This window comes from Heteronotia binoei, chromosome 5, assembly GCF_032191835.1.
Source record: "Heteronotia binoei isolate CCM8104 ecotype False Entrance Well chromosome 5, APGP_CSIRO_Hbin_v1, whole genome shotgun sequence".
NCBI classification, from domain to species: domain Eukaryota; kingdom Metazoa; phylum Chordata; class Lepidosauria; order Squamata; family Gekkonidae; genus Heteronotia; species Heteronotia binoei.
The window spans coordinates 133,707,647-133,720,282 of NC_083227.1; the positions used below are offsets into that span (position 1 = coordinate 133,707,647).

The 12,636-nt window shown below is 46.5% G+C and overlaps 2 protein-coding genes across 9 annotated transcripts in view; both read left to right on the top strand.

The window, feature by feature from the left end:
* Nucleotides 1-1,821: 1,821 nt before the first annotated feature.
* Nucleotides 1,822-12,636, top strand: part of LOC132572887 (core histone macro-H2A.1) — a 75,921-nt gene continuing 65,106 nt past the window's right edge. For 7 of the 8 annotated variants that reach the window (XR_009555467.1, XR_009555464.1, XR_009555465.1 and 4 more), the window contains exon 1: nucleotides 1,879-2,075. The gene's annotated coding sequence lies outside the window, so the exon portion shown is untranslated. Of the gene's footprint in view, nucleotides 2,076-12,636 lie in introns of all 8 variants that reach the window. The other variant, XM_060240436.1, reaches the window with a different exon arrangement.
* LOC132572058 (histone deacetylase complex subunit SAP30-like) lies at nucleotides 11,431-12,032 on the top strand. The gene has a single exon (XM_060238846.1). It carries the CDS (start codon nucleotides 11,431-11,433, stop codon nucleotides 11,887-11,889), a length of 459 nt encoding a protein of 152 aa, XP_060094829.1. The 3' UTR covers nucleotides 11,890-12,032.

A 12,636-nucleotide genomic window follows, 5' to 3' on the forward strand; every position in this document is an offset into this window, starting at 1 on the left:
TCATTTTCAACGCCGAAACCGGCTCTAGCACCATGTTCCGACTCTTTAAAGACCCCCCTCCCCGGCCAAACACTCGAAATGCGGCTAAAACCGCGCCGCTGGGGTGGGGTGTGATCATCGCCTCTCAGGAAGAGCATCCTGAAAGGGTGACCCCCACTGCTACTGACCCCTCTCTCCCATCCAGGAAGTGGGGAGGGGAGCAGTCAGTAGCAGCGGGAGTCACCCTTTCAGGACGCTCTTCCTGAGAGCCGATGAGCGCACCCCACCCCTGTGACGGTTTTAGCTGCGTTTCGAGTGTTCAGCCGGGGAGGGGGGGCTTTAAAGCGCCAGAACGTGGCGCCAGAGCCATTCCAGCATTGAAAATGAGACGGGGTGGAAAAGGGTCCAAACGCCGAAGGGAGGGAGGAGGAGATGCGGCTGGGAGGGGGGAGGTGCAGGGGAGTGCAGAGCCACAGTGGGGGAGGAGGTGTGGGGGCACAGAGCCGCGGGTGGGAGATGAAGGGAATGGAGGGGCAGGCAGCGATGGTGGCAGGCAGTGGTAGCAGCGGGGGGCAGGGGAGGCAGGCAAACTAGGTGCTTGCTAGAGCACTGGGAGGGGGGTGGGGGAGCCCAATTTGCCGCCCCCACCCTCCCGGCACCCTAGGCAACCACCTAGTTTGCCTAGCAGGAGGGCCGTCCCTGTCTGTAGGTCCCAGAGGAAAGGAGTCTTGATTTGTAGCTGATGTGCTTACTGGTACAGAATAAAAGAATCCTGTGTTTGTGAAAGAAACACTCACCTAAAGTTAACCGTAGACCTGATTATAGCAACTTAACAGGGGAGTGTCAGCAGTGAGGTGGGTTAGGTGGGATACACAACTCTCCAGCCTATGGAACTTGTTATTGGCAAAGTGATATAAAACAAGATGAAAAGAGAGCAGCCTGTATCAGAGGTTGCGACAATCAGATTGGGGTCAGATACAGTCATGAAGACATGTGGTGTTCTGTAGTGTCCATCCACAGAAGGAGGCAAATTTTACCATGGCCTTAGCACACTGAATTTCCAATAGTGGTGGTGGTAAAGTTAAATAAAATATTCCTCTCATTACATGAACAGACATCAGATGTGGATGCACTGATCTTGTAACTCTTGCATTGGCAAGAAAATGTGTATAAAAAATAAGAGCAGTGGGGGATGGCCACGAAGGGGTTTTGTGTGATGAAAAACATTGTCTGCTTATCTGCTCAACATTGCTGCCATTCAACAGGCTACGCAGCCAAGGTTAGGTGGCAAACAGTACGACCCTAAACAGGGTTAAACCTTTCTAAATCCATTTACTTTAAGTGACTTAGGAGGTGCCTTGAGTGAAGCATTGCCTTGTGTTAAAGTGCATTTGATGACTCTAACTCAGGAAAGCTTACGCTAGAATAGCTACATCTTTAAGATGCCACTGGACTCCTTGTTTTATTTTGCCGGGGCAAGGGGGTCTGAGAGTAGCGCAGGCAGGCACAGTTCTGTGTTCACTTACATAAAGCCATCCCGCCCTTGAGGTCCCTGGAGTCGTAATGCTCGAGGACCGATTCAGCAAAGGCACTACCTACCATCCCTCATGTGAGCACCAGTCTGGCACAAGACAGCAGGAGCTGGTGGTTGAGCTATAGCAGAGGGACGGCTCAGCCGCATTGTTTGCTGCTGCTGCAGTCTGAACAGAGAAGCAGCGAGGGATGACTGGCTGTGCTTTGCCTGTGGGCAGTAGGAGGCGGAAGAGACATGGACATGTTAAAAAAAAACAAAAAAACACCAGTTTGGGGGAGGCATTTAGCCAGGCGAGGGAACCGTCTCCCGAAGGCCGTGGGAGCGAAGGGGCTTGCAGGCTCCGCTCCACGCCCCGCCACCTCAGCGGTGAGTGTGTGACAAACTGCAGGTCCGGGCACCGAGAAGGAGGGGATGTGACGAGCGCTTCGCTGTGCATTGTGGGACTCTATACACACACTGCTTACTTGTTCCAGTTCACACAGCGGCTGAGCTGAGAGAGGAGTGAGACACAGGGAGACATATTGCTACTGCCGTTGCCGCCGCCGCCGCTGGAAGCGACCGTGTAAGTGATTGGCACCCCGGTCCTTCCCAGGGACTCTGCACGGCACGAAATGTGGCCGGGCGCTGCGGTTATGCTTTGCACAATGCCTTCTGTGCCTTGTCATGTTTCGAAGGCGGAGTGGGGGAACGGCTGGATTGCCTCTCTCCTTCTGTGTTTTTCGCCCATGCAAGACTTGAAGTGGCCTTTGAGCTGCTGCAGTAGCACCTCATTCAGTGTCCGTCTCTCGAGTAGTGAAGTTTAAGTTCCTGAAAGAAAAGAGATCTAGGATGACTTTTCTGATATTTGGAGCTTGCAGGGCGGGGAGAGGGGGGAGGCGGAGAGGGGGGGCAAAGAAGGAGAGAGAGAGAGAGAGTGCTTAACTGAACCCAGAGGGTCCGTGGAGAGCCCTGGTACAGTCCTGTGTCCTTAAGGAAACCAGGAAATAAAGCCGCCGCCCCCTTCCCAGAGTGTCAGTTTTATCTCGATGTTGATTGCACCTTGACCAGGAGGTCTAGTAATGGCTCTGGAAAGTGGCCAGTGGATTCTAAGAATACATGCTCGTTGCACCATGATGGTAGAAGGCAGGGTTGCTTTTTGCTCTAGCCCGCGCTTCCCTCCCTTCCTCTCTCCCCACTTCGGGTCATTGGGCACGAGAGGATAATGTACAGAGACTGCCAAAAGAATAGCTGGGAAGTAACGGAGGATATATTTGGTACGTTTCACTTTCACATGACAAGGATAACCGTGGGCCAGAGTTGCTTGTGTGTACATTGGGAAGGGCTTTAACTTCCAGGGGAGTCTTAAATCCCTAACTCAGAGACGAAGGCAACATAGAAATATAGCAAGATGCCACACGGGGGCTTTTAGAAAGCTTTCTGAGGCTTGTGGTGGTTGTGTCTGCTGCTTTTGACTGCCTCCCTAAGTGTGCGTTGGGGGAGGAGGGGGGTTCTTGCAGAGAGCTGCAGGGAATTAAGGGAGAAGTCCTGAAAAGGAGTAGATGCGCAGTGCATGACATAATAAAGCAAATGCATCCAGTGCCCCCTTTGCTGTGTGAGATACAAGTCACTTAAACAGGCCTGGTTCTGTTCACTTCATTTAAGTATCCCATTTCTTTTGGGTGGATTGCTTGAGTTGCTGGACGACTGTCTGAACCTTGTCTTGAATGTACACTAGTGTACAGTTTTGCACTTTTGGCTGATGTTTGCTTTCTTGCCATCTGTTTGCATGAGATATTTAAACTTTGATGAAGGAAACCTGTTTCCCTTTTGTGTCTAACTATCAAGGACAAACTGACTAGCACAAATCAGAAATGAATCCATTTATGCAGTTGTAGAGCTTTGGGTTTCAAAGTATATTCAAGTTATACCAGTTTATCCTGATTTCATCCATCTGCCCAGAGTGTTAATATTTCTGCCTGTTATTATTATAAGACTGTCACTTAGCAACAGGTGAGCAGGGATTGCTAAATTCATGCCCCTCCCTCTTGTGTCCATGAGGGTTTGAGGAGAACCAATCAAAATAGCAAGGAAGCCTGTAATTAGTGAATTAACACCTGAGGTAGTGAGTGTGTGTGAGAGAGTGAGTGCGATGATGCATTTAAGCGTAAACAAAACAACTGTATTTTGATTTAGTATCCAAATATTGATTGGAGTAGTGATCATTGAATTAAGATATATTAGTTAAAGCAATCACAGGAAACAATCTGGGGCATATGTCAAATATACCGCAGTACTTAAGATCCAATGTTGTTTTGTTTTAATGTAAGGTGGGTGGGGAAGAAAGAAATTAAGTTGTACACTGTTTCAATGTTCTTTTAGCTTGATACACATGTGGCCTAATTCTGACCTAGATTTATGCTTGTGTAATTGAGAACAGAATTTGAACCAGTGACATTACACTTCAGAAAATACAGCTCAGGGGTTCCTAACTTTAGCACAAAGTCATGCATGCTCTATTGATTAGAAAACATATCAAACATTTATAGAGTCATAGGAATATAATGTGCACTTTTGGAATGCTTCCAGTGCCATAAAATTCTATTGAATAAAGGAAAATTATTTGAGACAGAAGGGTATAATTTTAAAGTAGTAAATTACAGAGGCGCTTACATTGGTAATTTCTATGATACAAGTGAAATTCTAAAATATAAAAAGCTTTCTAACCTATAATCAATACTTCAGAATTCTCAGATTAGTTGAAGAAATCAAGGGGAATTTATTTCATTTGCATAATTAGTTCTGATTGCATTTTTTTTAACAGTCTATGAGTTTATGGCAGATACAGAATAATTTTATATAGTAGTCTTGTCCAGGAACACTTGAACCTGCCTTCTACTGAATCAAACCATCCATTGTCGGTCTGCCACCACAGGCTTCCTCTGAATATCCGTCTACTCTCTCTGCTCTAAAAAAGATAGGGAATGATGGGCATCAGTCACTAGCTCTTTGCTGTTTTTGCAAACTTCTAGACTACAGCTGTGTTTCATTTGAGGCTGTGTTATGGAGCAGTGATTTCTCCCTTTCAGATCCCATAAAAAATGCTGGAAGGCTTGTTTCATGTGTGGCTTCCAGAACTACACATGACACTGGAGTTACATGACTGGATTTCCAAATGTGTTTTGGCTCTGAAAAACAGCCATGCAGAAGGATAGCATGGATAGGAGCTGTACTGATGTGGGGTGGTTTGTTATTTCTTATCTCACACATCATCCCCTGCTCAGAAGTAGAGGAGAAAAGAAGTACTCAGTTTTCCTGTTCTTTTCACACACTGAGGCTAAAAAGCAGTGCCATGAATGGCAATTTCAATTAGATAAATTGTTTGGGGAAAATTAATTCCACTTCCACAGCGTCATAGCTGTAATCCTCATCCTCTCCTCCTAAACATTTGCTTTTAAGCAGAGTGATTTGGGAGATTCAGCTGTGGAATTTCATTGTAATAAGTAGCTGAGCTTTAAGTCTAGAAGGAGAGAGAGTGAGAGCCTTACACACCACTTAGTCAAAAGCTGCCTTCTTGAGGGATTGCTAGTCCAGGTTAGACTGCTGTAACTTGCTTTATGCTAGCCTGTCCTTGAGACTGACCTGGATGCTCCAGTTGGTCCAGAATGCAGCAGCACAAGTCCTGGCAAGAATGTCACAGATGGTACATATACAACCTGTGATGTGCCAGCTACACTGGCTTCCAGAGAAGTATCAGATCAAGTTCAAGGTTTTGGTGTTAACCTTTAAGACCTTGAGTGATCAGGGACCAATGTATCTGAAGGACTGCCTCCTCTCATATGTCCCCAGGACAGCGTTATGCTCCCAAGATAGTAACCTGCTGGTGATCTCTAGCCCGAAACATACCCGACTGTCCTCAACTGGTTCCAGGGCTTTTTCAGCCATGGCCCCAACCTGCTGGAACTCTCTGTTTCACTATGCTTTTGGTGGATGGCAGTGACAGTTTTCATCTGGCTGGCACCCTCCCATATTCTCCTTTCCCTCAGACTGGCTGGCACCCTCCCATATTCTCCTTTCCCTCAGAATGTCCCCCCCACACACACACACACCCATGAGGCTGACTCTGTGATTAGTGTTTTGATGCGTGATTGCTGTAGAAATTTTTATCTACTTGTTCTTAATTTTTTAATGGTTTTATTATGCTGTATATTGCTCAGAGCCCTGTAACAGCAGGGACTGGGTGATTCAGAAGTTTAATATAATAAAGAAATAATAAGAAGGGACTTCATATCCCACTTGAGCAAGGCATCTCTGCTCTGGGATGCTCATGACATTAATCATTGCAACAGTCCCTGATGGGGAGTTTTTGTCTTGCCTTAGAGATGCTACTGTAGTCAAAAAAATCCTGTGAAATAACTGTAGTGATGGCAAGTCCTTTGGGCTGATAACCACCCTAAGTCAGGCAAAACTTCTTGCCCTGTATAGGTCAGCATTTGATTCTCTTACTCCTGTTCCTACTTTTAAGGTTGATGGTGGAGTAACCTGAATGCTAGTTATTACTATTTAGAACTTTGGATATTCATATTTCAGCATCTTTTAGTGGCACTAAGTTGGTCATTAGAGCACAACCAATTGTAATACATTTTCATCTCAGCTTCTAAGGCTGTTTTTTCAAATTAATTCACCCACATTCCATTTGATTATGCAAGGGTTCCTCATGAAAATGAAACAATTTACACAATATATAGTTTCTGAACAGTTTAACACATTTCCTTCAAATCTGAAGGATTTTTGTCCCCTGCAGAGCTACAAATAGCTCCAAGTAGTATTAAACAGTAGCTTTGCACCTACACTAAGAACAAGAAAAAAAACTTATGTACAGACTGATATCGGAGAGTTATTGGAGAGATACTCGCACATCTGTTTGATGTAGTTTACAATGCTGTTTTAACTTTTTCAAGGAGCCAGATTAAGTGTTCACACCTATATACAGCGCACAATATTATGCACAGGACATTCAGCACTAAAGCAGAGGGACGTCTTCACTCTTGGCCCTGCCTATTGGCCCAGCAGCAGTCCCTGGCAATGTTCCTCTAAGCTGTGGAGTCTTGTGAGTAAAAATTCTACTTTGTGAGCTGTTAGCATTACAGATATGAGCTACTGAATAGATTAGTTTGCTCTGGGGCCATTTTTCCTGAGCTAATACAAAAATGTGTGAGCCAGAGGCTAAAAAAACTGTGGGCTAGCTCACACCAACTCAGCTTGGTGGGAACACTGGTCACTGGTACCAGTGTTTGGAAAATGGCAAGGAAGGAATGGACAGAAGTGTGGGTTTCTCAGTGGTCTGTAGCACATGATGCCAAAATACATGGGGGCAGTCCATGGAAAGGAGGGCACTAGAGGGAACCTCAAAAGTAGCAGAATCCAACTGGAATACTTCGATTCATATGCAACTCTGCATACAGTAGTCCTCTCTCTCGGCTTGGCTTCGCGAACGAAGATTTAAGAAGGGTGCAATAGTCCACGTTTGCTGCAGGCTCGCTGGTGGCTGACAAGACCAATGTGGGACAGGCAGGTCCGGCCACAGCGGCTGCAGGGAAAAGTCTGATTTAGGGTTGGTCCTGTAGCAGTGCGATTCTTCCTCAATCCAGTCTTGGCTTATACTACAACATCTACCAGCCACAGATAGGATCAGCTGCTCAGAAGTTATTGTGCAGTCATTCCATTTATTTTATTTCCTATATGTCTAAACTGCCCCATCCCGAGAAAGTTTGCAGTTCTTCCTAATACTTGATCACCAAAACCACTTCCAGAAAGACATATGTCAGTGGGTGGGTGGGTCACAAATTTCACAGTGGTCAGGCAGCCTAGTATCAGAATAACATGTGTTAAACGTCAAGCTAATGCTAGGTAGGAGGGTCAAAGCTAATAACAGGCTATTAATAGACAATCAGATGCTGAGTGTGTTTCAACAGGGCAATTAGCATTCATGCTAATCAGGTATGAGCCAGTGGCTTGTCTTTTACAGGATAAGTGCACATATACATAATACACAGATGACAGATTTCTCTAGCTATATGTAAGGGAGATTGTCACCAGATAATGATCTCCTGGGACTGGATAAATGCTGAGAGATGCATGTTTTGTTTTGTTTTAATCACCTTGTCTTTCTTACCACTGGACCTGGGAATTTAGTTAGAACAGTCAGATCTTACTGTTCTGGCTTTGCAAATAAAAGTGTATTTTATTAACTTTTTTCCAAAGTAACTCAAGAGTGGCACTGCATGGGATTATCCTATTTCATCTTAACAAAAACCATGAAGTGGGTTAGGGTGAGAAATGTTACTAGCCCAAAATCACTCAACAAGCTTCAGGCTGAGTGGGGATTGGAACCCAGAACAGTTCCAGTATTCTACCTGTGACACAACATCGACTCTCCCCCTTCTCCGTTCCCTTCAGCCACCTCGTATTCTGTCTACCACTTTCTCTTGCCTTGTCTGAAGCTCCACTGTCCATCCTCCACTATTTCCTCCACTAGTTTTGGAGTCAGGAGAGTAACAATAGCACTATTGATTGATTATGTTAAATTTATGGATGCGCAATCCCTGCTACTGTAGGGCTCTGGGTGATGTAAATCATTTCATAAAAATAAAATAATAAAATCACTCACAAATCAGTATTAATACTAAATTTCTAAAAGGTCAATGGCAAAATTTCTTTCAAATTTCTAATTTCAGACTGCAGCCACCTTGCAGGTGGGGGGTGGGCAGGGAACAGAGCAACCTGGGGAGGAGGAGAGGGAGCCAACTAGAGTGGAAACCGTTGCTGTCCTCAACCATAAGCCTGATGGAGCATCTCTGTCTTACAAACCCTGCAGAAGTGCATTAGATCCCTCAGGTTGAGGCCTGGACTGAAAAGGCCCTGGTCCTGGTTGAGGACAGCCAGACATCTTTGGGACCAGGGATCACCAGCAGGAGCCAGTTTGGTGTAGTGGTTAAGTGCACAGACTCTTATCTGGGAGAACCAGGTTTGATTCCCCACTTCCCCACTTGCACCTGCTGGAATGGCCTTGGGTCAGCCATAGCTTTCTCAGGAGTTTTCCTTGAAAGGGCAGCTGCTGTGAAAGCTCTCTCAGCCCCACCTACCTCACAGGGTGTCTGTTGTGTGTGTGGGGGAAGGTAGGGAAGATTGTGACCGCTCTGAGACTCTGACATTCAGAGTAGGGGTGTGCATTCGGTTCGGCCGAACCGCATAGACCACCGAATCACCCCTGATTCGGAAGTATACGGCACCGTATACTTCCGATTCCATATTCAGGCCATTAAACGGGAGCTGTATATGGCTCCCCGTATACTTCCGTATAGATATTCGGAAGTATACGGAAGTCAATAGAAAAGGTGGGAAAGGAGCTTCTGCAGCCTCAGGGGAGCTGCTTGCTTCCTTTCCCGCCTTTGGAAGCCTTTTCCCACCTCTCCCAAAGCCTCCCTGGGATCAGGGAGGGAGGGGGACAGAAGCCCCAGCAGCCAATCCAAAGCATGCATTTGCAAAATGCATTGCAAATGCATGCTTTGAAGGGCTTTTGTGTAGCTGATGGCTGGGCTAATCCCTCAGCCATCAGCTACATTGTTGTTCTTTTGTTTACTTAGGTATCCAAGTAAATAGTGTTCTCTGGCCAATCACAGAGCAGTACTATTTTTTGAAACTGCTTTGTGTAGGGTCAGAGTCTGCCTGGCTGGACTCCATTCCATTGCTGTTGTGTTTTGTGTTGGTGTGAGAGAGAGATTGTGCTGCGCTGGCCCTTGGCCTCAGCTGCTGCTGCTCTCTCTCAGCCTTTCCTGACCTGCCTTGAGAAGAGAAGATGTCTAAGGTAAGACAGTCGGGGTGCTTGTTTTTATTTTAGTTAGTAAAAGGACTTTTTAAGATTCAGAGTCCCTTTACTTATCCAGATTTGGGTGTGTGAGTACTGGGTAGCTTATTTGGGGTTAGGGGGTTCTGCTGGGGGTGGGGGCCTGGGGTGGGGGGGGGTTTGCCAATTTGCCCATATCTTACTTTAGTGAGAGGACTTTTAAAAGTGCAGTGTCCTTTTACTTTTCTTGATTTGGGTGGCTTGGATTTCTTGGGGTTAGAGTGAAGGGGTTTTTTGGGGGGGAGGGGTTGGTAAAGTTCCTGTATTGTTAAAAGTTAAGATTTTTACTCTTTTAAAAGGATTGTGTTTGATTTGTTGCTGCTGTGTTGTGCTGCTGTTGTTCCTTTTCTCTTCTGGTTCTTGGGGGGGGGTGCTGTTTGGCCTAATTTTCATTGTTTAAAAGGCCACCTTTTAACAGTTGAGTTTCTTGGCCTTGTTCTGTTGTCCCTTTTCCTGTTTTTTTTTTTGGGGGGGGAAGCTGGCACCTGGGTGAGAGACCCAGAACCAGCAGGCTTGTTGTGCTTGGCCAGCTCTCCCCATGTTGTTTGGGGCAGGGCTGGAGAGCTGGCATCTGTAGATTGTGTGTTCTGTGGTAGGGAAGCTGGCACCTGGGTGGGGGACCCAGAACCAGCAGGTTTGTTGTGCTTGGCCAGCTCTCCCCGTGTTGTTTGGGGCAGGGGTGGAGAGCTGGCATCTGGGTTTGCTGCAGACCTTGACCAGATTGTGTTTTGTGTGGCAGTGACTTTGGCAACTGGGTTTATATTGGTTCCAGGCTTGCAGGGTTCATAGAGTAGATAGAGGGATGTAGTGCATTTGGGTCCTGTAGAGATTATGTGGTGTGAAGTTAGGTTTGGCTTTGGGTGCCTCAGGAATTGGACCCCCTAGTCCAATTTTTTTTTGGCCTTGTGGATTTTCGTGTGGGACAGTGCCCTGAAGCTGCACAGCAGTTTGGGGGGCTCTCCTCAAAACCTCCTGCTCCCCAGAGCCACTTTTCCCACGACAATTACAGAGAAGAAGTGGCTCTAATTGGTTTTTTCTCACCATTGGGAGCAGTGTTCCTTTTGGGGTGCCCACTGGGGTGCAGTCTTTTTGGGCCAGGGGGGTTTCATGCTGGGGAGTCCCCTGAAGCTGCCCTGCAGTTTTAGGGCCTCTCCCTCAAACCCCCCTCTGGCCAGAGCCACTTTCCCCACAGCAATTATAGTGGAGGAAGTGGCTAATTGGGCTTTCACCATCATTGTTGGCAACGGGCCTTTTGGGGAGCCCAAAGACAACGACCCCCTGGCCCAATCTTTTTGGACTTGGAGGTTTTATAGGGGAGAGTTTCCTGCAGTTTTTGGGGCTCTCCCTCAACCCCCCTGCCCCCCAGTAGCCTCTAATTATGCCCTACGTTGCCATTGATTTAAATGGCCCATAGGGTATAATACTGGTAACCTCTGCCCGCTTGAGGACTTCAGTGTTGGTCACAAAGTCACTCCAGTGGATGTTGAGGATGGTGCGAAGGCAGCGCTGATGAAAGCCACCAGCGAGCCTGCAGCAAACGTGGACTATTGCACCCTTCTTAAATCTTCGTTCACGAAGCCAAGCCGAGAGAGAGAGAGAGAGAGAGAGGGTATAATAGCGGGATAGGGGCATCCTCTTTGGATGCCCCTGTAATAGGACCCCCTGGCCCAATCTTTTTGGGACTTGGAGGGTTTGTAGGGGAGAGTCCCTTGAAGGTCCCCTGCAAATTTGGGGGCTCTCCCTCAAACCCCCTCCCCTCCAGGCGGCTTCCAATATACCCTATTTTGCCATTGATTTCAATGGCCATAGGGTATTATGGGGCCGTATATTCGGAAATAGTTGCACATCTACCGTATATGTGGCTATTCCGAGTACGGTAATAGGAAACACATGGTATTCCGTATCTTTTTGGCCCCGTGTATTTCCGAATCCGTGTAATTCCGTATTTATTTATTTATTGCACACCCCTAATTCAGAGTATAGGGTGGGATATAAATCCAATATCTTCTTCTTCTACTACTATCTTGGGAGCATAATGCCCTACCAGGAACATGCTGGAGAAGACGGTCCTGCAGATACCATTACTTGTAGGTCCAGTTCCAGGCTTTGTTTGCTTCTGCACTCCACACTCCAAGTGACCATCTGCAGGGCAAGGCATCTGTATATTTGTGACTTTCACAAAAACTTGATCCAAAGTGTCCAAAACAGAAGAAAGAGAAAAGGCAGGGATGATGATGGGGACTCACCTGTGCAAGATGTTAATACTGCAGAGGTTGACCTGTATCAGTTGCAAGTAAACACACTAAGAAGATACAAAAAGCACTTCAAGTTACAGACTAGACCAGGACTTAACAGAGCACAGCTTGTTGAAATAATTGGATGTCATTTTTGGACTATCCCAGTGAATGAAAAAGACACCTTAACCTATTTCATCTGCTCTGTGAAGAATGACAAGAACAAATCTGATCTAAAAATGGATAGTGCTGTCCACTAAATAAGCACACTTGAGACTTGCAGACTTAAAGACTGTTTTGGATGTAGTGAAGCTTTCTTTATAACTGATATTGAGAGAGGAAATCTTAATGTTATTTTTCATTGCTGCCGGGTTGGGGTGGAGGATTGCTCCAAAATGATATTTCAATGGTAAAAGATATTTTTCCTTGGAGGTTTTTAAACAGAGGCTAGATGGCCATCTGACAGCAATGAAGATCCTGTGAATTTAGGGGGAGGTATTTGTGAGTTTCCTGCATTGTGCAGGGGGTTGGACTAGATGACCCTGGAGGTCCCTTCCAACTCTGTTATTCTATTATTCTGACCACTAAAGGCTTTAAAGATCAATACTAGAACTTTGAACTTGACTCAATACTCCACTGGAGGACAGTGTAGCTACTGCAGCACAGATTGTATATATGCTCTCCATGACATTCCTGTCAGGACTTGTGCTGCCACATGTTGGGATTAGGGGGTTGGCCTTACAATGGCTTTCCTCCTTCCTTGAGGATCGGGGACAAAGGGTGGCAATCGGGGGTGAGCTCTCCCAGAGACGCACACTACATTGTGGGGTGCCTCAGGGAGCGGTTCTCTCGCCAATGCTATTTAATATCTATATGCGCCCCCTTGCCCAGATCGCCAGGAGGTATGGGCTTGGGTGTCACCAGTATGCAGATGACACCCAGCTCTATCTACTAATGGATAGCCGGCCTGACTGCGCCCCAGAGAACTTGGACCTGGCACTACAGGC